At 32.2% G+C, this 27,608-nt stretch overlaps 1 protein-coding gene across 8 annotated transcripts; it reads left to right on the top strand.

Annotated features, from left to right (window-relative positions):
- Positions 1-861: 861 nt before the first annotated feature.
- Positions 862-26,050, top strand: LOC143244936 (organic solute transporter subunit alpha-like). Of its 8 annotated transcripts, none has more exons than XM_076490518.1 (9): positions 862-939; positions 3,899-3,942; positions 5,890-6,003; positions 9,227-9,378; positions 18,587-18,660; positions 18,882-19,040; positions 20,095-20,206; positions 21,442-21,697; positions 22,807-26,050. In XM_076490518.1, the coding sequence occupies exons 3-9, from the start codon at positions 5,943-5,945 to the stop codon at positions 22,992-22,994; spliced, it is 1,002 nt and encodes a 333-aa protein (XP_076346633.1). In that variant the 5' UTR covers positions 862-939; positions 3,899-3,942; positions 5,890-5,942; the 3' UTR covers positions 22,995-26,050. The 8 variants fall into 8 exon arrangements, with proteins under 8 accessions (XP_076346633.1, XP_076346631.1, XP_076346635.1 ...); XM_076490516.1 differs by having other exon boundaries at positions 912-939; positions 3,878-3,942; XM_076490520.1 differs by lacking the exon at positions 862-939 and adding an exon at positions 965-1,125 and having other exon boundaries at positions 3,878-3,942; positions 22,831-26,050.
- Positions 26,051-27,608: the final 1,558 nt, after the last annotated feature.

The following is a 27,608-nucleotide window of genomic DNA, read 5'->3' as shown; positions in this document are numbered from 1 at the left end:
AATGTGTTATTCAAATCGGTAGATATTATGAACATATTCTTAAACAATAAACAAGAAAGTCAGAGCAAAATTAACAAGAAACGCTAACAATAAAACTAACAAAGAAAAGTGATAATAAAACTTAAAGGTAACTGATAAGGAGGAACTAAACAAAAAAACAATCAAACCTCTATTGAAAAACAAGAACAAACCAGAGATATTAACGAACAGAATTATAACAAAAGAGTATGCCTAACTAGTAGAAACAGGCCAAGTGCCAATTACCTAAACTTCGTATTAAGCTCATGGTATAAGTTGCTACACTCTCTATACAAGAAGTGGATAATGTGAAATTACAAAAATAATATAATTTGTTAATGATAGTGAAAACAAGTTATAAGTGATTTCAGAATTAGCTTCACATTGGTACAGCGGTATGACTACGTACTTACAACGCTAAAAACCAAGTTTCGGTACCCGTGGTGGGCAGAGCACAGATAGCTAATTGTGTAGCTTTATGCTTAATTCCAAACAATCCAATTCACAAACACGATAAATAAAAAAAGAAGAAATTAAACAAAAAGGTTCACAAGAAAACAGTGAGGTCAACAAAGACATAAAATTTTCATTTCACCCAGCAAACAAATACATTTATCATTACGAACACCAAATACGAGCACCCAGACAAACACAGCACAAAAACAAATTCCACAACACTCTATAATTACACCGTAACATTATAACGTCCCCACGGCTGAAAGGGTGAGCATGTTTGGCGCGACGGGGATGCGAACCCGCGATCCTCAGATTACGAGTCGCACGCCTTAACGCGCTTGGCCATGCCGGTCCCTTCTCTTTTGTACGCTAACAAAAAGCGGGTCAGCTAATTGGTTAGAATACATGACGTAAGTTAACATACTAACAGTAATTGGCCTACTTTTGCACAGGTACGAATTAAAGGTAACTACTTGCTTTAATCTTTATATTTTGTAAAAGAATAGTAGTGGAGTATAATAATACTAGCAAATGTGAAATCATAGTTTGATGTTTGCCTTCATAATTATTTCTAACATTTTATTTAACTGTAATTATTAAGTGTAAGCCTAGTGTTGCAGCACCACTACCCTTTCGGACTGTCTGAGTCAGGTACTGTTATGAATGTTAAACGATTATTCCGAGTTCTATACTACTACCAACAGTACTAGAATAGGGAAAGTGTATATATTTAAACAATGTAATTTAAGTTGCTAGCACACGTTATATACAAACTGATAAGGGAAATAGAACGTGTTTACGTTAGTGGTAATAGAATACCTATTTTATAAATCTGCACGTAAAAACGTTTGGTATAATTATAATCAGAATAGGCTATTCAAAGCCCTACAGCAAAAAAGAAATAATTTTCACACTAATTTTTGAGCATGCATAAATTATCATTTTAGTATGCAAGCTCCCATTCCCTTCGTTTATTGTTTTTTAAGTTAATTTTTTGCAGAGAAATAATAGTAATAGTCACAACTGCAGAAGAATTACCCTTTTAAAATTAAAGTAATGGAGGATAAAACTCAGAATTTGAAGAGAAACTACATCTCATGAGATCTGTTTTGAAACTGAAGAAACCAAGTTTGAACTGATGAGGCCTTAAGTTCAAGTATCATTTGAATACAGTATTATTATTATATAAGTGCACATATACACCATCTTGATGATTTAAAGATAATTAGTAATGAGTAGTATAGTGTATGTACCATCTACAAAAAAAAAAAAAAAGAAATAGTGAGTTTGTAGTTTTCATGGTATTTATCAGTATGTTATTGTAAATAGTTTTTTACGTTAATATTCTTTATTTTTTAATGAAGTATTTGAAGACATTGTTGTGGATGTTTTTGATATTCAAAAAATGAAGTCAAATTCTTATGTAACAGGTGGAAGAATTAAAAAATTATCATACATGAAGTTAAGTACTGCTGGAAAGTAGAAAGTAAAAAATGAATAGCAATTTTCTGATTGAATTACTGTGTTTAATGGGGTTTATTGGGGGTGAAATTTAAGACTTTAGGGTTATTTATATATAATATTAATAATTGCATGGATTTAAGTTAATTAAGTGTGTAGATGACAAATTGTACCAGTTAGAGTGAAATACAAATTCTTAGGATAATTTAGTTTTGATTGAAAGAGGTATATAGAGTGGAAAAAGGATATAGTTATTGAGAAAAGCCAAATGTCTTCAATCAGTTATCGGATACATTTAGTGACTTAGAACAAACTAACTGTTTTAAAGCATATTTTCAGGTGAAATATTTTTGTTTTCTAATTTGTGCATAATTTTAAGACATACATTGTTCAGATTTTATCTGTCTTATGGGAAGGATATCATTCTCCTGGATGTTAAGTGTGTGGTTGAGAGATTTCAGAATAACGAAGATTAAGAAAATTTTGAGTATCAGTAGGTTACTTGTTGTACCTATAGCCTCTAATCTTATAAGCTTAGTAGCTGTAATTTGATGGAGGTAGTAAGTGTAGGCATTGAAACTAAACCCAGTATAAGTTTTGGATTTTGAACTTGTATAATAGTTCATTTAGTTATGTGATGTGTGTTAGTAGTTTGAATTCATTTTAAACTTTTGCCGGATTTATTAGGAATATTTCTAGAACACAAAAGTGAGGATATTTTTTGTTACAGAGTTTTTTTCAATTTATACATTTCTTGAGTCAGTTACTGGAAATCACTCTCTACCCTTACAAGGTCTTTAACCCATAAACCTTTTTTCACACCAAGACTAATATTTTACCAGCTGTGCCAGCAGAACATTAGAACAAAAGCAGATTTCTTTACTTATCACATATCACCTTTATTTTTAAAAGTGATCCAGTTGATATAATGTCTTGTATAAGAACTTTATTCATACATATTCCATTTTACACTTTATTTTATCCACAAGACCATATTTGATATCAACTTGTAATAATTCTTAAATCTTATATAGGTGAATAACAGTCTACCTTGCCTTGGAGTTATGACCAGTGCTTTTCCTGCTAGGCTAAAGTCATAAACAGACCACTCTTACAATAATTAATTTCTCAAGGTTTGTTCTTGTATTTGCAGCACAACATTATCCAGCATTCTCAAGACACCAGCACATAACATACACTTCTAGGTCATTGACACACAACACACACTGACACTCTTTTAACTAACTGCATAATCACACACACATAGGCCTGTTGCAGAGAAAACAAGTTCAGAGATCTTAACCTATCATAATATGATAATGTTCCAATACAAGATATTAATATAATAGCTTTCTGAATCAGTTAATCAAAATTACTACTTCTGATTAATACCATTTTAAATTATTCCAATTTTAAAAGTCTTGTGACAATAAAGAATTGGTGAGCCTAAGAATTAAACAGTTATCAAATTCTACTAATTATCCAGCTCTAGTAACAGGATTTGAAGTCAAAAGCAAACCATCCTCCACCTAGTTCACTTTCTGAATCAGAAAGTGAGTCATACAAAGATGGAGCAACAGCAAGCCATATGCTTTTTAGGGAGGAAATGCTAAACTTATGAATTAATGCAATTTTCCCCCATTGTATATATTCTATACATTTTACATCATAATTGGTGTAAATACAGGCTTTGTTGATTAGTCTTGGATTTTAATTGATGCAGTCAAGTTCAAACTGAATTTGTATATTGTAGTATTTATGTTATTTGTGTGAAGTGAGCTAGATGTAAAGTTACTATATTTTTTGGTTGAATGCACAGAATGCTTATTATTTAGAAAGTATCAGAAAATTCATAAAATTTTCTTATCCTACTTGTCAACGTAAATATTTATTTATGCTGCAGTACTTTCCTAGAAAACCTATTGCATGTTATTATATACAGCATGAATGATACATTATGCAGGGAACAGTCTTAAAGAAGTCTGGTACAGGATATTCTGAAGCTTGGTAAGTGGTCTTTTCATAATCTTATGTGTGGACTCATTATTTGATATTTGTGCATTTTTTCAGTAATGTACAAGTCAGTGTTTTTATATACATTGAAATAGAAGGAAGAACTGTTATGAACTGGTATGTGTACACCACTTATCATGTAACTACTTTCAACAGTAAAAGTTTCTTCAGTTGTTTCAATTTTCAGGAATTAGATGTAGATGTGTGATTTTATCAAAACTGTGGTATACATGCAGAGATGTAATGTGATTTCTTAGGTTAATTAGCTGCATCTGTAATGGGAAAAGATAATGGGGGGCCCAGGGACTATGTTGATAGTCATGTTCACAATTTTCACTTTTATACACTGTACCACCCTCAGTGTGAATTCCTGCACTTGGTGAGGGGACCTCCCAGAGGAGGTAAACTGAAAGAACAGACCCATGAAGGGTAGGAGAAGATCCTGGTGGTTAAGGGGTCCAACCCTAACACACCACTTTGGCCTTGAATTTCTGTAGCTGACAGCTTTGGAGTGGCCCCCCAACTCCAGGATCAATCGAGTACCAGTATTGGACATTCTCAGTGAGTGTTGTGGACATTGTGTCTGATGCTGGTGTTTGGGTATAGTGCTTATGAAACTCTGGCATTGCTGCATTGTCCTTATTTGACATTGTACTGCATCCCCTCATAGGGCTCCATGGTGGGTGGGGGTCAGTGGGCACCAAAATATTCCTTCTTTATTGTAGATCCTCCAAATAAAATAGTGAAAAAACAGACCATGGGTAAATGACCACATCTTGAAGATTCTTAAAGGCAATTTTCAACTTCAACAACTGCACTGCATTTTCTGATATTATATTCTTTATCAGACAAATCTTTATGGCATATGTCTCCCTTTTTTATTCAAAAGGGAATAGAAGAGCTTGCTGGATTTCCAAAGTTAGTCAAGAAGCTACTTGTTCTGGGGATATCTTGGTGAAAACATACTGCTCCAGTTTCTGCAGAGAGGCACATCTCTACTTGAAAAGATGGAATTATGATGCTGACCAATCTCCAAATTTTGATGTTCACATCACCACATTCACCTGCCATCATCAAGGCAGGTTATCTAAATTGGAAAGTATGGCCATATATTTGGAAACTTCTTTGATATTTTTAATGTCAGCAGCTTAGTCACTTAAAACCTAATGTCGTGGTTCCTTGATGTGTGCTTGTTGTGGTGGTAAGGACCATGATGCCTATGAAAGTGAAATGGACCCTCATTGTAGTGGCTCTCACCCATTTTACTTTAGTTCATACCCTATGTTGGTGGAAGAAAAAGAGGTACAGCATTTGAAAATGGTTCACAACATTTCTTACCCCAAGGCTCGAAAGTTACTGTCCACCACGCTATCTCAGATGTATGCTGCTCCTCTCTATTCCACTACCACAGTGGGAGCTCTGTGCTTCAGAAATAATTGTTTTCAAACCACATGAAAAGTCTTTTGCCCTCCATAGTTAAAAAAAGTTGATGAGTCAACTCATCAAAATGACCCATATGAAATAGAAATTACGAACTTCTATACACTTACGGTTTTAGGTTATAATTACTAATCCTTGTATGTGTTTCATTAGACGTATTGTGTAAATAGTGATTTTTATACAATTCTACATGTGTTAAGTTTCAGTTTTTTTTCAGTTCTAATGAAGTTTTAATTAACATCATTATATGGATAAAAGCACTAATTTTAAAACTTTCTTTGTTAGCTTTAAGTAAAAATTTTAATTTTTAATATTAAACATTCATTTTAAACTGTAACATAAACATTTGTCATTTTCACAACCTACACGTTTTACAAGTGTTATGTAGGAGTATAATGTTTTTACTCTGTATCTTTAGTCACTTCACTTACTTCAGTGTACATGTATTTTAAAACACAACTGGCTTGTTGGGTAACAGTAACCTCTACTCTCATATTTCAGTTTCTGATAGCATGTGAAAAGTTTGAAATTTGCCTGCAGTGGAAGCTAAAGCTATGAACTGTTCTGTACTTCTAAGCTCGTACTATGTACCTGCAATGTGGGAAGTCATTGGTGGTTTGTATATTTTAATAGGGCTGCATAGACACTTTAGTATTCTGATAAATATGTAATAAAATTGTTTAATATTAATAGAATAAATTTTGAATATTGTGAAGAAATATACATATATTAGTTTATATCAAAAGATAAAACCAGAAATATTGTATATGCATTAGGTTAACTTGGAAATATTTTATTCAAGAATTAACAGGTAAAAGTACTGTAATGTCCATTCTTCTTAAAAATCTAGTATTTGTAAGGTTGATGTAGAAAAATTCTGTAGTTTAAGGTAAACAAACAAAAATTGTATTTCATGGTCTTGCATTGTGAAATTACCATATTCTAAGCTGAGCATGAGTAATGAGGTCAACATTGAAATACTGTAGTGTATGGTCAATGAGGAATTGCTGTAATTGTTAGAACTTATTTATCAAAAGTAAATTTATTATGCGTGAGTAATTTAAAGTGATTTTTCTAACTAATGAAGTCAATCCTGCGTGACAAATTTACTTAAAATATGCCATAAACCCAAAATTTACAATGATTAAAATACATGAGATCACTTCTGGAATAGTCTTGTTGTTAAAGATATTTTTGGAAGTAATCCCAACAATACTTTTTTAGGTTTAATCAAGTTAGAAGAAAGGTTAGTCCTAATTTCACATAATAAGCACACAAGTAAGCAGTAATCTGCATGAGTACAACTTGAATTTTTAAAATTATTAACAAATGATATTAGTTTTAACATTGTGACAGATCAGATTTAATGAAAATATGTATAAAAAATTACATAAGTTAATACATGCAGTAAAAATAAATAAAGCAGTCATTCACTTTTAAGGTCCGTCTTTTAATTGTATTATAGTTTTGTTACTTCGTTGTAAAGTTAAGATAATAGCAGTTTTAAATATACTTTTTTCTACCCATGTGGTCATCATACAATATTGAAAAATCCCAGTTTAAAATAATCTATCATTTCTTGTAAGCTCTTTTATAAATAAGAAAATTGGAATGAACAAGGTTACATAATCTTGACTGGAACTTCAAGATCACTCATTGACTTAACTAAATAAAGCAACCACGTCACAAGAACCAGATTAAATGCAGCCTTTCTTATTCATATTTGTAACCATTAAAAGTTTAAATAAAGTTGCTACTTACCTCACATACCATGTCATCAGTGAAATTGAAAATCATAAGAGAAAATGAAATTTTGCTGAAGAATTATTTTATTTTCGGCTTCTGATTCTAAGCATTAAACTTGTTACCCTTAAATAGAAGTTCATATTTTAAACCAAAAGTGTAGTTATTTTATTTCTAATAATAAGCCAATATTAAGGATTTTAAAAACTTTGATTGTTTTTTATTGTATGAGTGAAGAAGAATTGTTCATAAAAGAGATGTAAATGTAGGAATGGCTAATATCATTCCTTCATAAACAATGCAAACAAGATAGTAGGAATAGCATTTGCATCATCACTACATAATAGCATGAGCACACTGTGTAGTAGAAAGGTAACAGCCAAAAGTTGGATAACTTAAATTTGGTTGTGATCAAGTAGTTATGTATATTGCTGTATGTCAGTTCTTGCTTCTGCTATTATGTAGAGATGATGCAAATGCTATCCCTACTATCTTATTAGCATTGTTTTTGAAAAAGTTGTATTAGTTATCCCTACATTTACTTTCTCTTGAAAATTTTTCCTTTTTTTTTTTTAATGCAGTGTTTCAACACACATAGGAAGGTTATGTTTATAACCAAGTTCTAATATAAATAGGTTTAATCTGTAATATTTATTGTTTTTCTATTATTGGCTAGTAATTACTGTTTCACCCTGGACTTTTAATTGGACAAACACATTTTTGTAAGAAAGCTAAATTCAAAGGGAAATGATAACATCATTTACACTAGAATTATGTTTTTTTTTTAAATACTACTACTTATTAATACTACTTATAAAATTCGATATTTTATATGAAACTGTTATATTAGTGAAATTGGTTGACACAATTCTTTTTTTCTAATAAAAAATAAGCAGATGTAATATCTGTTTACAACAAGCTATCTGAATTTCATGAAGATAAACATAGTAATATAAAAATTATGGTAGCCTCTAGTTCTACAATACAATACAATAAAGTGAACTCGTGCATGTAGGGTTAAATTAATGTCTGTTGTTAGCATTGTCCCTACACACCATAGTAACTTGCATCATCATAAAACTCTTAACATTATACAAGAGATGGTGCTGTCTATACCATTTTCAGAATAAGGAATATCAACAGCTTGAGTAGAGTACCACTTGTTATCTTCACCCAACCTATAAATTATTTACTTACACAAGCTTTCAAGCATCTCTAAAATTCCTAGAGTTTTGGTATTCTTTTAAATTTCATATAAAAGTTGCCAAACGTTATAATCTCTTTTGTAACTTCCTGAATTTTGTATATATCTTACAAATCTATTTATATAAAGGAAAGCTAAGTTTGTACTTAAGTTAAACAGCAACTTTACAAAATTAGTTTCCTTTTATATTTGATTTATCTCTTAATTCTGAAATAAGTTGTAATTTAAGTTAAACATTATGATTATTAGATACTGTAACTCTTACATACTGTAACTCATGAATAATTTATGTGCTATACAATGCATTGTAGTATTATATGTATTTCTTGTGCAATTACAATTTGAATAAAAGTTTAAGAGAAATGTTGAGAATTTTTAAAAAAATGAATCATGAGCTCTCTTTTAGGACATATATTATGTATGTACTCATGAATAACATGGAATAAGTCCTTTATTTTATGAAACTTTTATTAATATTTCTTTTTTTCTAATCTTTTTTCCTCTCTGTTGTACATTACTAACTTGGTATGTTTGATCTTACATGTATTTTAACAAAGACATTTGAGTGTCTTGAAATTGAAAAAGAAAGAATGGTTAATTACTTTGAGATTAACATTGTGTTAAGTAATTTTTAGTGCAATTAACTAGAGTTGGAAATGTAAAGTCTTCAAGGTGAATAAGCTTTTGTAACTATTTAGTATTTTTGTATTCCCATACTGTAGATATTAGTGTTTGTTTGGTTATTTTTATACAGAAATATAAATGAACAGGATTACTTCATTCTAACCTCTTTTAAATTTTTGTTATTCCTATAAAGAACTTGTATGACTGTATTGAAATGTTTTTGTTTCAGTTTTGTTGCACAATTTGTATGATATGTTTTTATTGCAGCATTTGGAAGTATTGGAATTATTCTGATGAGTATTGCAGGAATAACAACTTTTGCAGTATTGGTCTTATTTGTTAAAGATTCCATCTATCTTCTTCAACATTGGCCAACTCAGCACTGTTTTCTCACACTGTTTTGTTTGAATACTTTTCCAGTGAGTTGAATAAGTTAATAACAACGCTGTGAAACTTCCTTGTGTATTTGAAATAGTTTTATCATGGTTTTTTAACGATTTAAATTCAAATCTTGAGTTATTTTTATGTCTTGTGTATCATCTTAGGGATGTGTAATTAGAAGTGTCATGTACATTATTTAGATGTTAGGATATCTGACTAATAATAGAGTGCAGGATTTATATATATGCATACACATATTCCATTATGGTACTTACCTCCTTCATTAATAAGATTAGCTCTTTTTCTTCAGTGCTGCCATTTATATGCAAACTTTTTCTTCATGTTGCCACAAGCCTTCCTCCCCCCCACCAACATGCCTTTCATGTATCATCTCTTAACCAATAGGAGCATGACATGCTCATGTGATGCATATGGCTTCCTCTACTCTCCTTTACCTAAACTTCACTTCAAAATTTGGCAGGTATGAGCACTTGAAAAACATGGGGAGGAAGAGAAGGGTTGAGAAGTGTGAACAGAGCTAAGTATCTATTGGAAGCACATTTTCAGTGTAGGAATATTATTACTTCCAGTATGGTTCTTACCTCTCCTTACAAAGTTACTAGAAATCCACATTGAGAAGAATACTGATAGAATGACAGAAGTACTTGCAAAAGTGTTTGAAAATGGCATTGCTGCTGACAATGAGAGAAACAGATCTGAAGCTCAGAAAAGTGTAACTGCACTGCTTCTAACCCAGGTATACTCTTTACCCATGTGTATAATCCAAAAACATAAAGGTGGAAATTCTGAGGTGTAAAGTTGCAAGGGGCATATTAGACCATACTCGGCAATTTAACTACATTTAAAAACTCCTCGTTGAGTACTGACATCCACATGAGGGTAGGATGAAGATCATGTTTTTCTCAGCTCAAACCAAAGATGCAGGGATTAAGACTTGCTCTGATTACTGCTTATGACACAAGGATGATCACCACTTTATCTATCTAGGAATTGTCATCTTGCATCGAGAGTAAGGAACCAACTTGTGTGAAGATTCATAGATTAGTTTCCTTTAGACCAATCTGGGATCAAGACCCACACTGATAACTTGGTATGACACAAGGATCATTACTCTTACAACATTATTATTTACTGATGGTAAAGAGCCTTGAAAACAAGAGGATATCAACTCGGTGAGATATACCTGATCAGGGTGACCTGATGGAAAGCATTCTGCATGGAACAAGTAATAACGAGAAGGTGATGTGTGAGGCCCCAATACAAAAGATCCAATGATCAAAACATATATCTCTGGATTAGTTGCTCCCATGCTGAGTGATATGTGCTACCACTGTAGAATGTGGCCAAAGGAATGTTGGGTGAGGAGTAGAAAATGATGTAACACCTGACATATGGATAAAAGTTCAAGAACAGCTAGATGTAAAGTATCAAAGTTTGCAGACCACTATCCTGAAGCATCATTGTAAGTGACCCATACTTCCCATGTCTAAAGGTAAGTGTTTATGTAAAAATGTAGATTCAGAGGCAGGAAAGGAAGGAACACACCTGCTAACATATGAGCATTGTCCAGTCACTGACACAGACAGTCCTCTGGTGAAGGAGAAAGGAAAATAGGAGTAGAAGTAGAATCCCAACCATGGCTCTATCTACCATTTACAAAACATCTCCTCAAAGAGACTGTAAATTGGCATAACCAAGACCAATAAAGTGACTGAATCCCAAAACAGTAGAACCACACGAGCAGTAAGTGACTGAGCCAAGTGGGGGATGGTGAACTAAAATTTCATTAAACAAAGTCATGAAGTAGAAGACAGAGGTTGGCATATATTCAGCTTGAAAATACTTCCAGCTAGGCAAACTAGTCAGTGGCTCAAAGGAAGGGATACCTGCATATCGATCAACTAACCAACTTGAGTCACCATACAAATCAGTTGCTAAGTAAAAGTGGTTGATTCCAGTTGGGAAGAAGTAGATGTTACAATTGTTAATCTTCTGCTGCTATTTCAGCTAATTATTACACAAGCTTGTAGTTTTTAATTTTCCAACAATGAAAATTCCTAAGTTTATAACTGATTTTCTTCTGTACTCTAAACATCTTTTAAAACTTGTACCAATCCAGTTTGAAATAGTGTGGAGTTCAGGTTACTGTTATATAAAGTTTCATCCAGAAATAGTTGGATAGAATAATTAAATTAACAATGAACTAACTTCATGGCCTTTATGTATTGAGAAAATTAGTTGTGTCAGTCACTTATTTAATCATTTATAGTTATACTAGTAAAATCTCATTGGAAAATTCTTTGTAACTTAGGTCAGTGTTGGAAAAGTATCTGTAATATTTGACTTCATTGAATCTATATGATTCTGTACTATAACAAGATGCATTTTGAATATGATCCCATTTATTTAACACATTTATTTTGTGGCTTTAGTGAACTTTTATCAGTTTTGAATTTTAATCTCGTAAAATAATCAATAATTTCCCAAGAAGTGGATTCCTGTATATGGTGAGGGGACCTCCCAGAGAAGATTCTGTACTTTCAGTTTACCTCCTCTGGGATATAAACATCCACCCATGTATTTGCCATTTGTGGCAACTCTTGAAGTTGTTTATGGAAAAAAAACACCAGAGAGGAATCCTGGTGGTTGAGGGGACCAACTCCAACACATCACTTTGGCCTTTAATTTAGATGGGCAGCCTTGTGGTGGCCTCCAGAATCAATCAGCTGGTCCACTTGTGCTAGGGTCAACCAAGTACCAGTGTCGGACGTTCTCAACAGGTGTTGTGGACATTGTGTCTGGTACTGGTGTAAGGGTATAGTGCTCATGAAACCGTGGCATTGTAGTGCATCTCGTAGGGTTCCATGGTAGGTAGTGTCAGTGGAGACTGAAATGTAACATCTTTATTCTGGATACCCCCATTTATGAAAAAGTAAATAAAAACGAAAAAAATGGAAAAAACAAATTATCAGAAAACAGTCATGCATGGATGATTCTGCTGTACAGTCAACATCACAGTTAGATTCTGTACCTCAATTTCTCATTTGTTTTATTATTTGAGAAATCCTTAGGGCAGATGTCCCCCTTTTTTATTCAAAAGTGATTAGAGAGGCTTGCTGGCTCCCCAAAGTCAGTAAAGAAGTTGCACTCTGGAGACATTCTGGTGGAAACCTCTTCACCACAACATACCAAAATCCTCTTGAAATTGAAGGCTATTGCAGATATTTGCAGATATATCCATAATTGTTATTCTCTATGCAACTTTGAATTCTTTCAGAGGAGTTATCGTTGAGATGGATTTAAAGAGACCCTCACTGGTTTCTCTAGCCAAAATGTTTCTGAGGTCTGCTGAATCTTCACTCTCAAAGATGGAATTATGGTGCCTACTAATGTTCTGATATTGACATTTACATTACCACATCCTCCTGCCATAGTGAAAGCAGGTTACCTGAACTGTAAGGTACAGCTATACATTCCCAACCCTCACAGATGTTTCCAGTGTTAACAGTTCAATTATTCAAACACATCATGTTGTGGTTCTTTAACATGTGCTTGTTGTGGTGGCAAAGACTACAACACTTACAAATGCAAATTAGAACCACATAGTGTTAAGTGTAGTGGTCCACACCCCTCTTACACTATTTCTTCCCCTAAACGGGTGGAGGAGAAAGAGGTGCAACATTTGAAGACTGTAAATAATTTCATCTACCCAGAGGCTTGGAAATTATTGTCCCCAGCTCCATCTTGAATATATGTTGCTGCACTCTCACTGTGGCAGTGGAATGGAGGCCAAAAGATTAAAAAAGTTGATGAATCTATGTCTTCTTCCATCTTTGTCCTTGCCACTCCTTCCAGTGACTGCCCAGTTCCACTTCCTTTGGCTTCAGGTGTTTTCTTGGGTTCACTTCTTTTGCAGCCATCAGTCATTGGAAACTTTGTCCATAGACAGAGACCTGCTTACTCGATCCAGGGCAGGATACATGGAGGTCAGTAGACCTTTGTCCAATAAAGAAAAAAAAACGTGGTTGAAAACAGAAGGGATCCTTGCCACATTTTCCTTCATATAAATAAAAATGATCACTCTGATCTAGTGGGATTTTCATTCATATATAGATGACATTAAGGATGTCTCTCTCCTTACAGGAAACTTTTCTGAAACCTGCCAATATAGTCATCCTTCAGCAGTTTTTGTTGTACAGAAATGACAGGTTGTGTGATGGATGAGTGCATGGTGGAGTGACACTGCTGGTTGGTCAGCATGTGCCCACCCTGTCTTTGCCACTTAACACACCCTTGGAGGCTATAGGCATCTGTAATTCCTTGGGTCATACTATCACTGTTTGTTCTCTCTAACTGGCTTCTGGAGAGACCCATAATCAGTCAAACATTTATGCCCTCATTGAGCAGTTACCATATCCCTTTTTAATCTTGGTGAATTTAATGCACATAATCCACTCTTGGGGTGGTGCTGATATTGATGGGGGAGTCATTTCATAGAGTGTGTACTCTTGGTTCACAACCTATCTCTCTTCTATACTGATTCTTATACTTATTTTCATTCACCTAGTCAGTCTTTTACTGCTATTGATATTTCTGTTTGCTCCTCTTCACTTTTCTCTTGAAGGGTTGAGCGTAATCCACAGGGCAGTTGTAGTTTTCCTATCATTTTGAAAGAAACTGGCCATGTTCAATGCCATCTGACCCTCATGCCTTGAAAGAATTTGGATCAGGCCAACTGGCCCTCTTTCACTGCTCTTTCAGAACTTGATCTTGCTATCGTCTGTAAACCATCAGTAGATAACTGCATGGCAACAGTGACTGACTGTATTGTTGAGGCAGCTGCTCATGTATTCCTAAAACCTCAATGTCTTTCCCATAGTATCATTGTCCTTGGTGGAGTTCTGCCTGCCACATTGCAAGGAAATCTAAAAAAATGGGCTTTGAATACCTTTCATAAGTATCCCACACTTTTAAACCACGTTGCATTTCAGCAGGTTCATGCACATGCTTGGCAAGTTGGACAACAAAGTGAAAAGGAATTTTGGATTAAGTACACCTCTAGCATCTCTTCTACTATCAGTTACAAAGTCATGTGGGACAAGATTTGAAAGGTTAGTGGACAGTATACTTCTGTCCTCCCTTTTGATTTTGCTCTCTGATGATCAGGAAGTTTGATGCCCAGGGCTTTACCAGTGCTCACAACGAAAACTTTTCACATGTATCTAGCACTTCTGCCTCATCCTTCACCTTCTTAGCCATCAAAACATGGGCAGAGCAATCACCTCTTTCCTTTTGGGCTGATTGTCTCTATTACTGTAATTGCCCCTTTATGCTGGTGGAACTCAAGCTTGCTCTTCATCAGCCTGGCAGTACATCAGTCAGACCCAATCATATTCATTACAAGATGTTGCACCATCTTTTTCCTGCCTCTCTTGCTATTCTTCTAGCTGTATTTAACTGGATCTGGCAGGATATTTCCAGATGCTTGACACCATGCTATTGTGCTGCCTTTTCCTAAGCCTTGGAAGGATCCCAAGATTTCTTTGAACTACTGTCCAAACTACTTTTTGATGAGCTGTCTCTGTAAGACCTTGGTGAGGGTGGTTAATGCTCATCTTGTTTGGTTCTTTAAATCAAACAACCTCCTCTCACCCACTCAGTGTTGGTTTTGATGACAGTGCCCCACCATGGACCACCTGATTTGACTTGAAACATCAATCAGGGAAACCTTTCTCAAGGGACAACATCTTGTTTTTGTATGATACAATGTGGAGGTATGTTTTCTTGCAAGACCTCCACTCATACGGATTGCATGACCATTTACCCAGTTTTATTAAACATTTTTTAATGAACTGATGATTCCAAGTTTGTGTGGGTTTAACACCTTTCTGTTCTTTCTCAAAGGAACTTGGAGTCCCTCAGAGCTGTTTCTTGAGTGTTACACTTTTCATTATAAAGATTAGCTCCTCCATACAGCTGCAAACAGTCTCTATGTTGACAACTTCCACAATTCATGTCAGTTGTTGAGCTTAAGGTTTATTAAACAGCAGCTACAGATTGCTCTCAATTGCTTACTGAAGTGGATTATAGCAAACAGTTTCACTTTTTCTCACTCCAAAACCATTTTCATGCACTTCTACTTACTTGGAGTGAGCAACATGATAACAAGCTTTTCTAGATCAAACATTTTATTGCTCTTTGGCCATGTTGCTTCCATAACGATGTGAAGGAGGAAGTTGTTCTGGCTAGGCTATGCATTGGTCACAGTTTTTTAACTCATCACTTTCTTTTTATCTGGTACTGATGCACCAACACATCATGTCGTTGTTATGATTGAGAGAGTCAGCACCATTTTAAACATATTTTTACAATGGGTTCACCCTTGACATTGAACAGTGTCATTGGTGATGGTGACACTGTCCACCTCACTTGTGTTTTTTTAATTTTTAAGGGCCATTGGATTTTTTAACATTATTTAAGATTTTAATTTGAAAATTAGACTTATGTTTTGTTTTAACATTATTCCTTTTTACATATTTTAATGACTTTACTTGCCTTTACTTTACTTTATTGCACAGGTAGCCCAGTTGCTTTGAACCAAAACAACCAACCAATAAAATTTAGGATCTGAAATAGCTGTTGTGGTACCCCATGTAGTGTTTTAACTATGTAGAAAGAAGCTAAGTGGTAATGGTATGTGCTGGAAGGAATCTACATAATAGCACTCCACAAATAAACTTTTATAAAAACAGTGTTTAATTTTGTATATATAAATTTATTGTCATGTCATGGCCCAAAAAGTGTAAAGATTTGTCAGTGGAGCAGAGAGTTTGCATGATAGCTTTATAGGATATTGGTTGGACTCTCTGATAAATTGCTGCAAATATGAGTTTGCACACTATATTTGAAAATATAGAGATGGCTAAGTGGACTCAACAGATAGCTTGATGTGGCTTTGCTATAAGAAAACACACACACGAAGAGATTGAATACCTAAACTCAATGATATTGATGTTAGGTATTAGGCTGTTCAGAAATAAATGTCAGAATTCTCACAATGTCATTTAGAAGCTGAATATTGAGTAACTTATTGTTGGTTGGTTGGTTTAATCCAATGTTTATCACTTACAAGGTGTATTAATTGTCTGCTGTTTCAACTTTACTTAAAGTAAGGATGTGTAAGTAAGGCACCATGGACAAGAAGGACTTTTGTTTGATTTTCCTCTACGATTTCAAACTTGAACAAAAATCGACCAAAACTGCAAATAACATCAGCCAGGTATTTGACCATGGATCTGTTACTGAATGTACAGTTCAGCTTGGTTCCAAAGGTTTTGACATGGAGATGAATGTCTTGAAGACCATTAAGGTTGTGGAAGGAAGCCATTCTTAGATGAAGACACATTAAGGGAAGCAGTTGAGACAGACCCTCACACAACATTACATGAGCTTGCAGAAAAGCTAGGCTCAAGCAAATCAAGAGAATCTGCCTGAGCTGACAGAAGATCAACAAAATCATCATTATGAGACTTGTCAAAGATGATGCTCCAGAAAGTAAAAACATTGAGAATCAAGGTTCTGCCTCAAACACATTATTTCCCAGACCTTTCCCTACATATTTTCATTTTTTCAAGCAGTTTATCAACCTTTTGAACAACAAGCACTTTTAAAACCAGATAGCTGTAGAAGAAGCTTTTAGGGAGTACCATAGAAACTGATTTCTATATCATGGACATGAACAGCATTGTTACACGTTGGCAAAAGTGTGTTGAAGTAAATGGTGCTTAGTTTGATTAAAGCATGTTTTACAACACTGGTTTATACTTTTCAAAACTTCACAGTTCAAAAATGACATTTATTTCTGGACAACCTAGTATCTTTGTTTATGCAGCTGTATGGACAGAATCTACAGCATCAAGAAGACTTAACAAGAATGGAATAATTGGTCATGCAGTAATTAAAAACCTTTACTTTGATTTCCCAATATTTTCAAGAGACTGAAATTTGCCAAAAAGTACCAAGCTGGACTGTTGATGATTAGAAAAGAATGTTATGGATGGATGAGTCAAAGTTTGAAATATTTGGTTTGAAGCATAAGTTGTATGTCCAATGGGAGAAAAGTGAAATATACTTATCTCAACGTCTGTCACCTACAGTGAAGTATGAGGGAGGCAGTGTGATGATTTTAGGTGTTTTTCTGCTGAAGGAAAGGGAATTATTGGCAGAATAGATGAAATAATAGACCAGTGCAAGTAAAATCAGCTATTGATCTGTCATGTTATACCCACCAGTTTGCACATTATTGGAAGTTTTCTACTACCAAAAAGATAATGACCCCAAACACTCATAAAATCTATGGAGAAATTGCTAATCTAAGAAAGAAGCTGTTAAAGTGATTCAAATGATGCAGACACTTGACAAATCAAAAGTTACTTCCAAACAACTTTATGAGAGTATACAAGAGACATTTAGAGTAAAATCTCAAAGGACACTTTGATAACAATGCCTGAAAGGATTGTCTGCAATTACTAAATCAAAAGGGGGACACAAAATATTAAGAATTTGCTGAACTTAAGAATTTCCACTGAGTATCTGTTGTACTGAATATGAATAAATTTTGATGTTTCACCTGTGATTTACCTTCCATTGTTCTTTGAACATAGCCTGAAATATATAATTTTTGACTTTATCCGAAAACTTTTGCAAGATATTGTATCTGCAAATATTTTAGTTCTTAATTTGATTGACTTTAGTTTTATTGATAAATACAAGCATTGAATTTATTAAATATTATTTTTATTATTATTTGTTTCTTTAAAATTATAAAGCATTTTTGTGAGTTTAGATTTAATTCTTTGTACAATATTAACTAATTAAGTTTCACATGTAATAACATTCTGTAAGAAAACATTTCACTTATTTGGATCTTGGGCCTAGCTTGGCTTGGTGGTAAGGGCACTTGATTTGCACTCTTTTGATTGTAAGCATAAATTTGATCACTGAATTTGCCTGCCCTTTCTTAATGGGTGCATTATAAAAGTAATGGTCAAATACCAGTATTCCCATATGGGTTGGTGGTAGGTAATGTTGATGAGCTACATTCCCTCTAGTATGTCACTTCTAACTAAGGGATGGTGTGTGTAAATGAGCTTGATGTAACAAAAATTTACTTAACAAATATATTTTGATTTTCTTTAATGATATAGTTTTGTTTGTTTTTTCCAGTTTGCTGCTGGTGGGTTCTTCATTTCTATGATCATTCCCAGTTTAGCAGAAGCAACCAAGTCTGTCATACTTCTGTAAGTGTATAGCTAGAGTAGTCCTTAAAATTTCTGTTGAAATAAGACAGTTGTACTTCAGTATGGTTTTTGTTGTTTCTATGCATTTATTGTGTATATGAATACATAAATAGTATGAAATGTGACAGTCATTTAATTTCTATATTAGGAAGGCCAGATTACTTAAGTAACATGTAGTTATTTTTTTACAGTGCATTAAACACTCATGCTCTCTGTTTCAGTTACCTCCATGTCTCTCTTGTGATGTACTTCAGGCTTGTAATCACCTATGGTGATGGTGAAAAAAGTATGTTACAAAAACTTTATGGAAGAAAGATGGTGTTACAAGGCCCTCCACTATGTTGCCTATGTTTCTGTTGTCCTAAAGTTCCGTTAACAAGGTGGAAATATCTAAACTTTTAATATTGTTTGCATACAAATGGTTTAATCTTTAATTTGTTACATTAGAATATTGTTAAATGTACTGAATAGTCAATAATAATATTATATAAGTAAACCAATGTAGTCTAAACAGCTTAATTGGTCATCCATTTCAAAATTTGGTTCAAGGTTTATTTTGCTTTTTACAAATACTGTCATAAACCTTTATTATGTTTGGCTTTTATCAGCTTCACAATATGAATGACTTACAAAAGCAAGCAAGATAAACAGATGAATCAGTTCTTGTCATTCTGTGCACAAGGAGTTGATGTGTTTGTATTCACTGCTGCGACTTGATCATACACACATTTTTAATGTACATATTTCATGTAATATTCCTGTGGAAAATGCTTGTACCACTACAATATAATGGCCTTATTTTACAAGTTACCTTCCAATATAACATTTAATATGAACAGAACACACATCACTGTTTAAGAAAATGATGTTTTTACCAAATCTTTTTCGATTTGGTACCATGTTAATCTAAAAAGTGATTGCTACAATCCAGTGACACTAATTTAAAAAAGGCATAAATTACAATTAGCACTTAGGTATTTCCATTTAAATAATTAGAAAAATCAAGAAAGGCATACATTTGTTCTGCACAAATCGTAGGATGCCTACATGGGGTGAAATTAAAATATTTTTGATACTTCATCTGCTGGTTAAGTTGAGGCTCATCTTCTACAAATTTTGTTTGACTGTTATAGCCTCTGAATATGTTTCAACTTTTGTAACATGAGCTCCATAGTTAAAAACTTGTAAGAGTGTTTTTTGCATGATTTTAATAGTGTATTTCATGATGATGCTGAAGGAAGAGTTGATGGAAGTGGTATACAATCTTTGTTTTTTTTTAAATTGACTTATTCTTGTACCTTTTGTTGTTCTGTTTTATGAATTTAATAAACAAGTTGTGTGTGAAATTATGTTATTTACAAAATTAACTAATACTTGATATCAAACATGTACTACTCAGCTTAACTCCCTGATTATTTATGATCTTCTTTTTAGGAGAAGATTTTGTTTTGTAAAGTTTGCCATCTACCAGTTTGTTCTTGTGCATCTTTTGCTAACAGCTGTTAAGTGCATTGGAACACAATATAGTGTCATCACTCAAGGATATGTAAGTTTCTATATAATTTGTTTCATTGGTGTAGTGCTAAGATGTGTGACAAAAAAAATCTTATAAAGCTTAATTTGCATCATAATTTTTTTATACTTGGCATATATAAGCTGATAAACATTTCTCAGCTACTTCCTGAAAAAGTAGTAGAATTTGAATGTTCATTAAATGTTATAAAATACAAATAATTTAGTATCATGATTATATTATGTTTTAATGTAATACTTACAGATGATATACAGTTAATCAGAACCAATGTGTGATATTATTCATTCCATATTATCAGTAAACAAGTTTGTATTAGAATTTTGTGTGTCATTATTTACTGTGTATAAACTTTCATGAAACAGATTTGTATTGCTTTGAGAATAGTTTATGCTGAAATAAAATTTTCATAAAATGATCTTTCTTTTAAAGTATGATATAACCCATAATATTCTAGCTGCTTAGAGGAAGACTGTGTTTATTAAACAGATATGCAGATATTAGGGAATATACTTCTAAACCAGTTTTTGAACTACAGAATTTAATACATTGTTAGTAATTAAAAACCATAAGATTTTCATGGGGTGTATGTTTCATTTTTTGAAAAATGAATTTTAGAATTGTGCTGATTATGAAATTTTAATACATAATATCACTATGTATTTTGCTGTTAATGCTTTTTCCTAATGTTTGTGTTTACAATAATTGTGATTATATATGTTTTATGTATCCTTTGGTATTTCTGTAACCTTAAATACGCTACTTGTAGAAGTTCTAATAAAATATAATGAAAAAGTGCAAGTGATGAGAGAATAATTAAATAATGATTACAGTTACTTGTTACTGCTTATGCTATCATCATATTCGTATTGAGACAGAATAAGGATTTATATTAAAACAAAAAATTGTTTCCATTATAACTAGATATATTTGTAGCAGTGATACAAAATCCATATTAACCCTTCTCATCAATGTAGGGTGTTTTTTTTTTACTATAGCAGTGATTTGACCACAACAAACTGGGTATAAGGTACTTAAATGGTGCCTGAGAGCATGTGTATATACAAATGATGATGATGTCTAGCCTGCTTAAATATATGAGTGGAGATGACATACAGCATGTGTAAATATATTGAGTTAATTTTGTTTATACTTCAATCATCTTATAATTGTTGACATTTCTTGCAACTGTTTAGTTTATATAAAATAGCAGCAAATCTGTTTTAAAATGTTTTTTTTTTTTTTTCAAGCACCTGTCTCCATATAACTCGGCATTGTACATCTCTGTTATCAGTTCTGTATCTACAGTGTTTGGTGTGTATGGCTTGGTGGTTTTCAGCAGGACAGCTGCAGCTCCATTGAAGGAGTTCAAGATTATTTACAAGTTTGCTGTACTGCAAGCCAGTTTCATACTTATTCGTATTCAGCTCATCATTTTTGATGTACTTGAAAAGGCAGGAACATTTCCATGTTTTTATCCAATCTCTTCTGCCATCACTGGGCATTGTAGGTATTAAGTTAACATTATCATTCTTCTTATTACTATTATTTCCTATCTTTGGGCCATAATTCTGTATAAAATCATTTTTCAGATAGTAAATAGACTGTAGGTGTTCTGTGCTACCTTGTCCTTATTTTAAAGATCATACAGTAAACTTTATATTTTATTACAATTTGCAAGTTTTACAGTAAGTAAAAGTAGTTTTTTGAACAGGTACAATATTTTGATCACTGGTGGAATCATTATCAAGTACTTACTTCTTTTGCTCTATCTCTGTACTTTGTTGCTTTGCTACTGAGAATTATTTGGTCAAGTTCCATTTCTCTTTACTTTTCCCTTTTTTCTCGTGTACTTATGATTTGTCTGGCTTCTTTTCTTTGCTCAGATATGTTCATTGGCAGCAGCCCCATTTTAACCTTCTGTTAATCTGCTTACTGGTGGCAAAATGAACAAATCTAATGTAACAAATATGTTTATTTCCTTGGTTTTCCAATAGTTGAATAAACAACAGTAGCATTTTTGTAATATGACAATGCTTGTTTAAAAACTCTAGTGACAGACAACAGTTACTCATTTACCTGCAAAACAAACACAAACAGAAAAATGTATTTTAACCTATGGTCTATAGAAACTGTTTAAAGTGATTTTATTCATTTATTTTTTTGTTTTTTATAATAACTTCTTAAGAATATTTCAGATTTGTTTACTGTTTGATTGTTTGGATTTGTTTTCAAAAATGTATATTCCATAGCAAGTACATTACTTGTACATTCAGACTGTAATTACATTAGAGCAAGTGTGACAGAGTACACTTTATATGGAAAACATTTTGCTGGTTGTACAGTTACATGTGTATGTGTATATATATATTTTAATTTATCAATTTGTGTTCTGAAGTATGTGTAGTAGACTTTATGTATTGTATAAATACTAAAAGGTTTGGAGATTTTACTTTAGAAGGTTGATATTTTATTAATCTTTCTTGTAATTGTTATTTTCAGATTGTGTAGTAAACTGTATTTATTTAAAAAATAATATTTGCTTCTTTTCTCACGTTTGTATGTTACACAGCATATTCAAATGATAGTTAATTTGTCTTTTTTGTTTTCTCTAGATATATGTTCTTTTGTTATTATAGCAGAAGCTTTCATATTAGCTCTGTTAGCACATCTAGTTTTTCACCATCCTTCTCCATACAATATAATGGTACACTTAGTCAACAGCAACTCAACTGGGTCTCAGATAGTGGATTTTGACCAGTTAAGCATTAAAATGGAAAAGGAGTCCATCAACTCTACCTAGATTTTATTTTTGTCCTCTATATTTTTGGAAGAACTTTGCTTTAGCAAGACAAGTAAAATTTCTAGTTGTAAACAGTGTGAAAAGCTGATCTTGAAAGTTGAATCTCTTTAATTAATTACCTATATTTTAACCCTCAAAAAGCCTGTTGGTACTGTTTTCATGATACTAGTGAAATAATCTCTATGAAAAACATTAAAGGTCTTCTTATTCAAAGTTGTGAAATGAAGTAACTTTTTAACTATTCTTGTAAGTTTCCCAATAAAAATTTGATTTAACAAGTTGTTTGTGATAAACTTACCAGTTCTGCTTAATCCTTAAACAGCAGGAATATTGTAGGTAGCAGCATCAATTGATGATTGTCTGCTGTTTGAGGATTAAACTGTTTTAAGTACCAAAAGTTAGTCTTAACTTTTCTGTAATTTAATTTTGATATAATATTTTTAATCAGTGTATGTAGTAAACAGTGTTTCTAATTCTTTGGAGCAGTATAATATTGATACTTCAGTTAATGTATGTGATGAGAACTTAAGTTTGAAGTTAGAAAATATTTATTTGCACTTAATCATTACAAGTCTTTGTGCTCATAAACAGCTATCAATAACAGTTTCCTGTAAATGCTAACTTACATATTTTCTTAGATTTTTAAATGGATGAAGATGTAAAATATGAAAAAACTTAAACTGTATTTCGTCCATGTAGTTACATTTCTTTCATACGTATAAATAGGTGTACATCGTTAGACTGTGATTAAGTTCATGTCTTAATCAATATCTATTTCAGAGGATAAATATGAATGTTTCATTCATTGTATTAGGGTACATAATGGTGGCAGTTCAATATTGATTTTATACTTCTGAATGTAGATAAAAAAAAATTGAATTTGGTATTGTGATATATGTATACACAAGTGAGATGAAATAATCTAGTTACTTGATCCAGTTTGTTGATACGAATACAATTTGTTCAACTTATTAAGAGATGTTAGAGATGTGACTAACTTTTGATAATTTGTACTTTGTTATGAATGCAAATTTTTTTGAGTTAATGCTATATTCAAAAGTTGCATTTCAGTCATTTTCTAATTTCATTCCCAAGGAATAACAAAGAACTATTTGGCTAAATTAGACTTTAATGGTTTATTCTACCACTATCATTCTAACTATATATCAAAACACATATTCTCATATCTAACCCCAATCTCCAAATTTTTCTTCTAATCTTTTTTTAATATTGCAACTTTCAACAACATCTCAAACCCAGCTATTCAGTGAACCAGTTGTCTCCAGTAGATAGCCCATGAGCCATATTGAGCTTTCAGAAGCCTGTTTTGTGGCCTCCATTATTATCAGACATTACTTTGTTAATTCTGTAATGATCAGGAGTAAAAAATGGTGTATTCGACAACAAGATTGGGCCTTGCCAAGCTCCTGGCTATATGGTCATTATCTGAAGTGACCCAGTATGGAAGTTATTTGGAAACAATCTTGTTTGAAAAATAATGCTTCCTTTACTGTAGTTGTGTCTGAGTTTTCCAACTTGACAATCTTGCTTATGTGAGATGACCAAAATTAAATACAAAAAAAGCACTTGATATAGTGAACTGGTTTACCATGTTAGTGTGATAACAATCTAATCAGCATGTTGCAATTAACAAATCCAGACATATTCCATTCAACTTATTAAGATACATTGGAATAATGTATTAAGTGAATAAATTAATTTTGAATCTGTTCTCTAGATTATTCACAAATATTTATTTCATTCATTTGTTGCAACATATACTTTTGGTGTGACTGAAACTGATACCACATGTTAAACTACAGATAAAATTACATGTAGCAACTCTTGAATTTTATAGTTGCATAACAAAATAACATAATCTCAATATGACTCTTAACTTATAGGTACAAAAAGTTTTCTCCACCCCTTTATTATGTATTAATCTTTGTTCCTTGCTTTGAGCTAGTTCAACTTCAATTTGGTATTTACAGTTGACATTCCCTTAATTCTATGTTGCAAGATCTCCTTTAAGAATTTTAAAATTAATTTTTGAGTATAAGTTATAGCTAATAATATTGTAATTTTATTTTTGTTGAACTTGCATATTGTAGCAGTAGTTCCACTTTTAGAAGTAAAATTTTGTACTGTTCTGTTTTGTATTTTTTTACTGAAGCTTCAGTATAATACTATAATAATAGGTTTTGAAACTGACTTGTTATGGTGTCTATTGTATTTATACAAACTTATGATGCTTAAGTTCTGTATTGAAACAATGGTCTAATATTATCAGCTCAAGTAAACTAATACAGTTTTCAAAACTTGTGATATCTGAACACAGTAGTTTCTGTGGATGTGATATAAGACATTTTATTATCTAGCCTAATAATCACTGTTACAGTGATTTTACTTTTAAATAGACTATTTTTATGTTTGTGTAATTGTTAGTATGTGATAAAATAACAAAACAGAGAATGTTATAATAACAATATACCAATTATATTTATATGTCAAATTTATAAAAAATGCCAGAGTTGTGATTTTTTTAATTATTCATGATATCTACTTGTATTTGTTAGATTTGTAGAAATGTATTAAATTATAGCATCAAGATGGCTCTCCTCCCAGCAAAAAACGATTTTAATCATTTATATTAACGTTTAATTTTTTTGTCTAAATATTTATTTAATATATATATAATTTTACTTGAACAATTAAGTCAAAGTAATCTTTTACAAATGTAATGTTCAGTTGATTATTTTTTTTATCATGATATTTTGTAGGAGAAAATTACTGTATATATTTGTTCAAAGTTGATTGTTTTGTTTTGGTAGAACTTCTGAAAAAATTAAATTAACTTTTAATGTTCTTATGTTGGTAGAAATTTTAATTTTGTTTCAATATATTTCATAAAAAAATTTATCCCAATGGAAGAAGACAAAAAGGTAAAAAATGAACAGAAGACCGATACATTATTAGTATATTTATTCTCTTCGTTCTTTAGTTGTAATGTATATATCATGTAGTTGTAAAAATAAAAGTGAATTTAAAAAAACAAATTGGTGAGAACTTTTTACTTTTCTGTGGCAATCTGGTTAAAGATGTAAAATCTTATGTTTTTCTTCAATTTGATTTTCAAGAACTTGGCACTTCATTGCAATTTTCTATCTGTTATAGCCCGTCCCGAGCCAGTAAATCAGTTGTTTATTCAGAAAAAGCTTTAAGGTCTGCTACTTTGTCAGTAGATATTTCATATTTTATTTTCTTCAGGTTTATAAAGGCTTGTTTTGTTTCTCAGTCATTCATCACTTAAAAAATTATTCCATACTATCTGGCAGTATATTTAACTATATAGAATTATAAGATCCTTCACAGTTCATTTAAAATTAGTTGATAAATTTTACACTTCACAGTTATCAGTGAGGCATATAATAATAAATTCAGGTTGGTAAGGTTATTTACTACATGGAGAATCATTACATAACTCATTGTTCACCAAGTTAAGAATATGTACTACACAGAGTAATTGTATACCTATTTACACAAGTTGATAAGATTTTGTACTGCATTGTAACTTGTAGCTTACCAAGTTAGTAAGATTCTTTGTATTTATTCAGTTACAGCATACACCCATACCTGTCCCAGTTGTCTTTAGATCACTTATGTATTTAATGTTTTCTGAACACATGTGTCAGTTGAATATAGTTCAAATTTTGCACTTACTGGACATTTAACTTTAGCAATGATGGAGAAATACATTAAAATATTGAAAATAGTATATTGGAGAAAAAGAATGAAATTTTCATTGAATGCTTGTTTAGTTAAAGGGCTATCTTTAACAGAAAAAGTAACACCTATGAAGGTCAATTTTAGTGGCAGTCATGAGTTTTTTATCTTTGCATTGAACTCACTGTTTTTATATATGTATATATATTTTAATTCAAGCTATTTCAACATTAAAAAGGTTTCACTAAAATAAATATGCTTAAATATTTTGAAATATGACACCCACTTATTGCAGTTGTTTGTTTACAGTTGTCATTCTTAAATATTATAGCAGTGTATAATAGATTTATATCTTTAAAGAGTGCCTCATGAACTAACAGGTGATTACTCCACTATAGATATGTATAGAAGAAATAGGAGGGAGTGGCGCCAATCATCCTCAAGTAGAGGAATTCTCTCCTATGGGAACGAGAATGACAAAATTTCTATTTAGAAATTCTTCATATTCATTCAACAGAACTTTAAAAACAACATGTGCATTGTATAATGTCACTAATAACTTAATAAGCAGTGCTTTTCAGAGTATATAATATTTGACAGTTTGGGGAAAAATTGTTATTCTTCATGAAGGCAATAATAACACACAAATTCATAATTTTGATATTTTTGTTTTAATATGTGATGAAAATTATTGAAACTAAAATTTTGTCTTCAGTCTTTTTTTTTTCTTTACGTTCCCTTTCACTTACTGAGAAATTTAGTGTATTATTTTTATCCAAACTCAAGTCAGTGACACTTATTGTAAAAGCCAAATTTTCTATATCAGTCTTTTTTTTTTTTTTTTTGTCATGCAGATTCATAAGTGTGTTCTTGCTGGCTTAATAAATATGT

Source organism: Tachypleus tridentatus, chromosome 2, assembly GCF_004210375.1.
Source record: "Tachypleus tridentatus isolate NWPU-2018 chromosome 2, ASM421037v1, whole genome shotgun sequence".
Lineage (NCBI taxonomy): Eukaryota > Metazoa > Arthropoda > Merostomata > Xiphosura > Limulidae > Tachypleus > Tachypleus tridentatus.
This window is presented reverse-complemented; position numbering and strand designations above follow the sequence as displayed.

What these genes read in the sequence shown, in the direction of transcription:
- LOC143244936 (XM_076490518.1), top strand. Translation starts at nt 5,943, where the DNA reads ATGAACTGTTCTGTACTTCTAAGCTCGTACTATGTACCTGCAATGTGG. An exon ending in AATGTGGGAAGTCATTGGTG is followed by an intron (nt 6,004 to 9,226) that starts GTTTGTATATTT and finishes TTTTTATTGCAG; the next exon opens with CATTTGGAAGTATTGGAATT. An exon ending in TTCTGCCATCACTGGGCATT is followed by an intron (nt 21,698 to 22,806) that starts GTAGGTATTAAG and finishes TGTTTTCTCTAG; the next exon opens with ATATATGTTCTTTTGTTATT.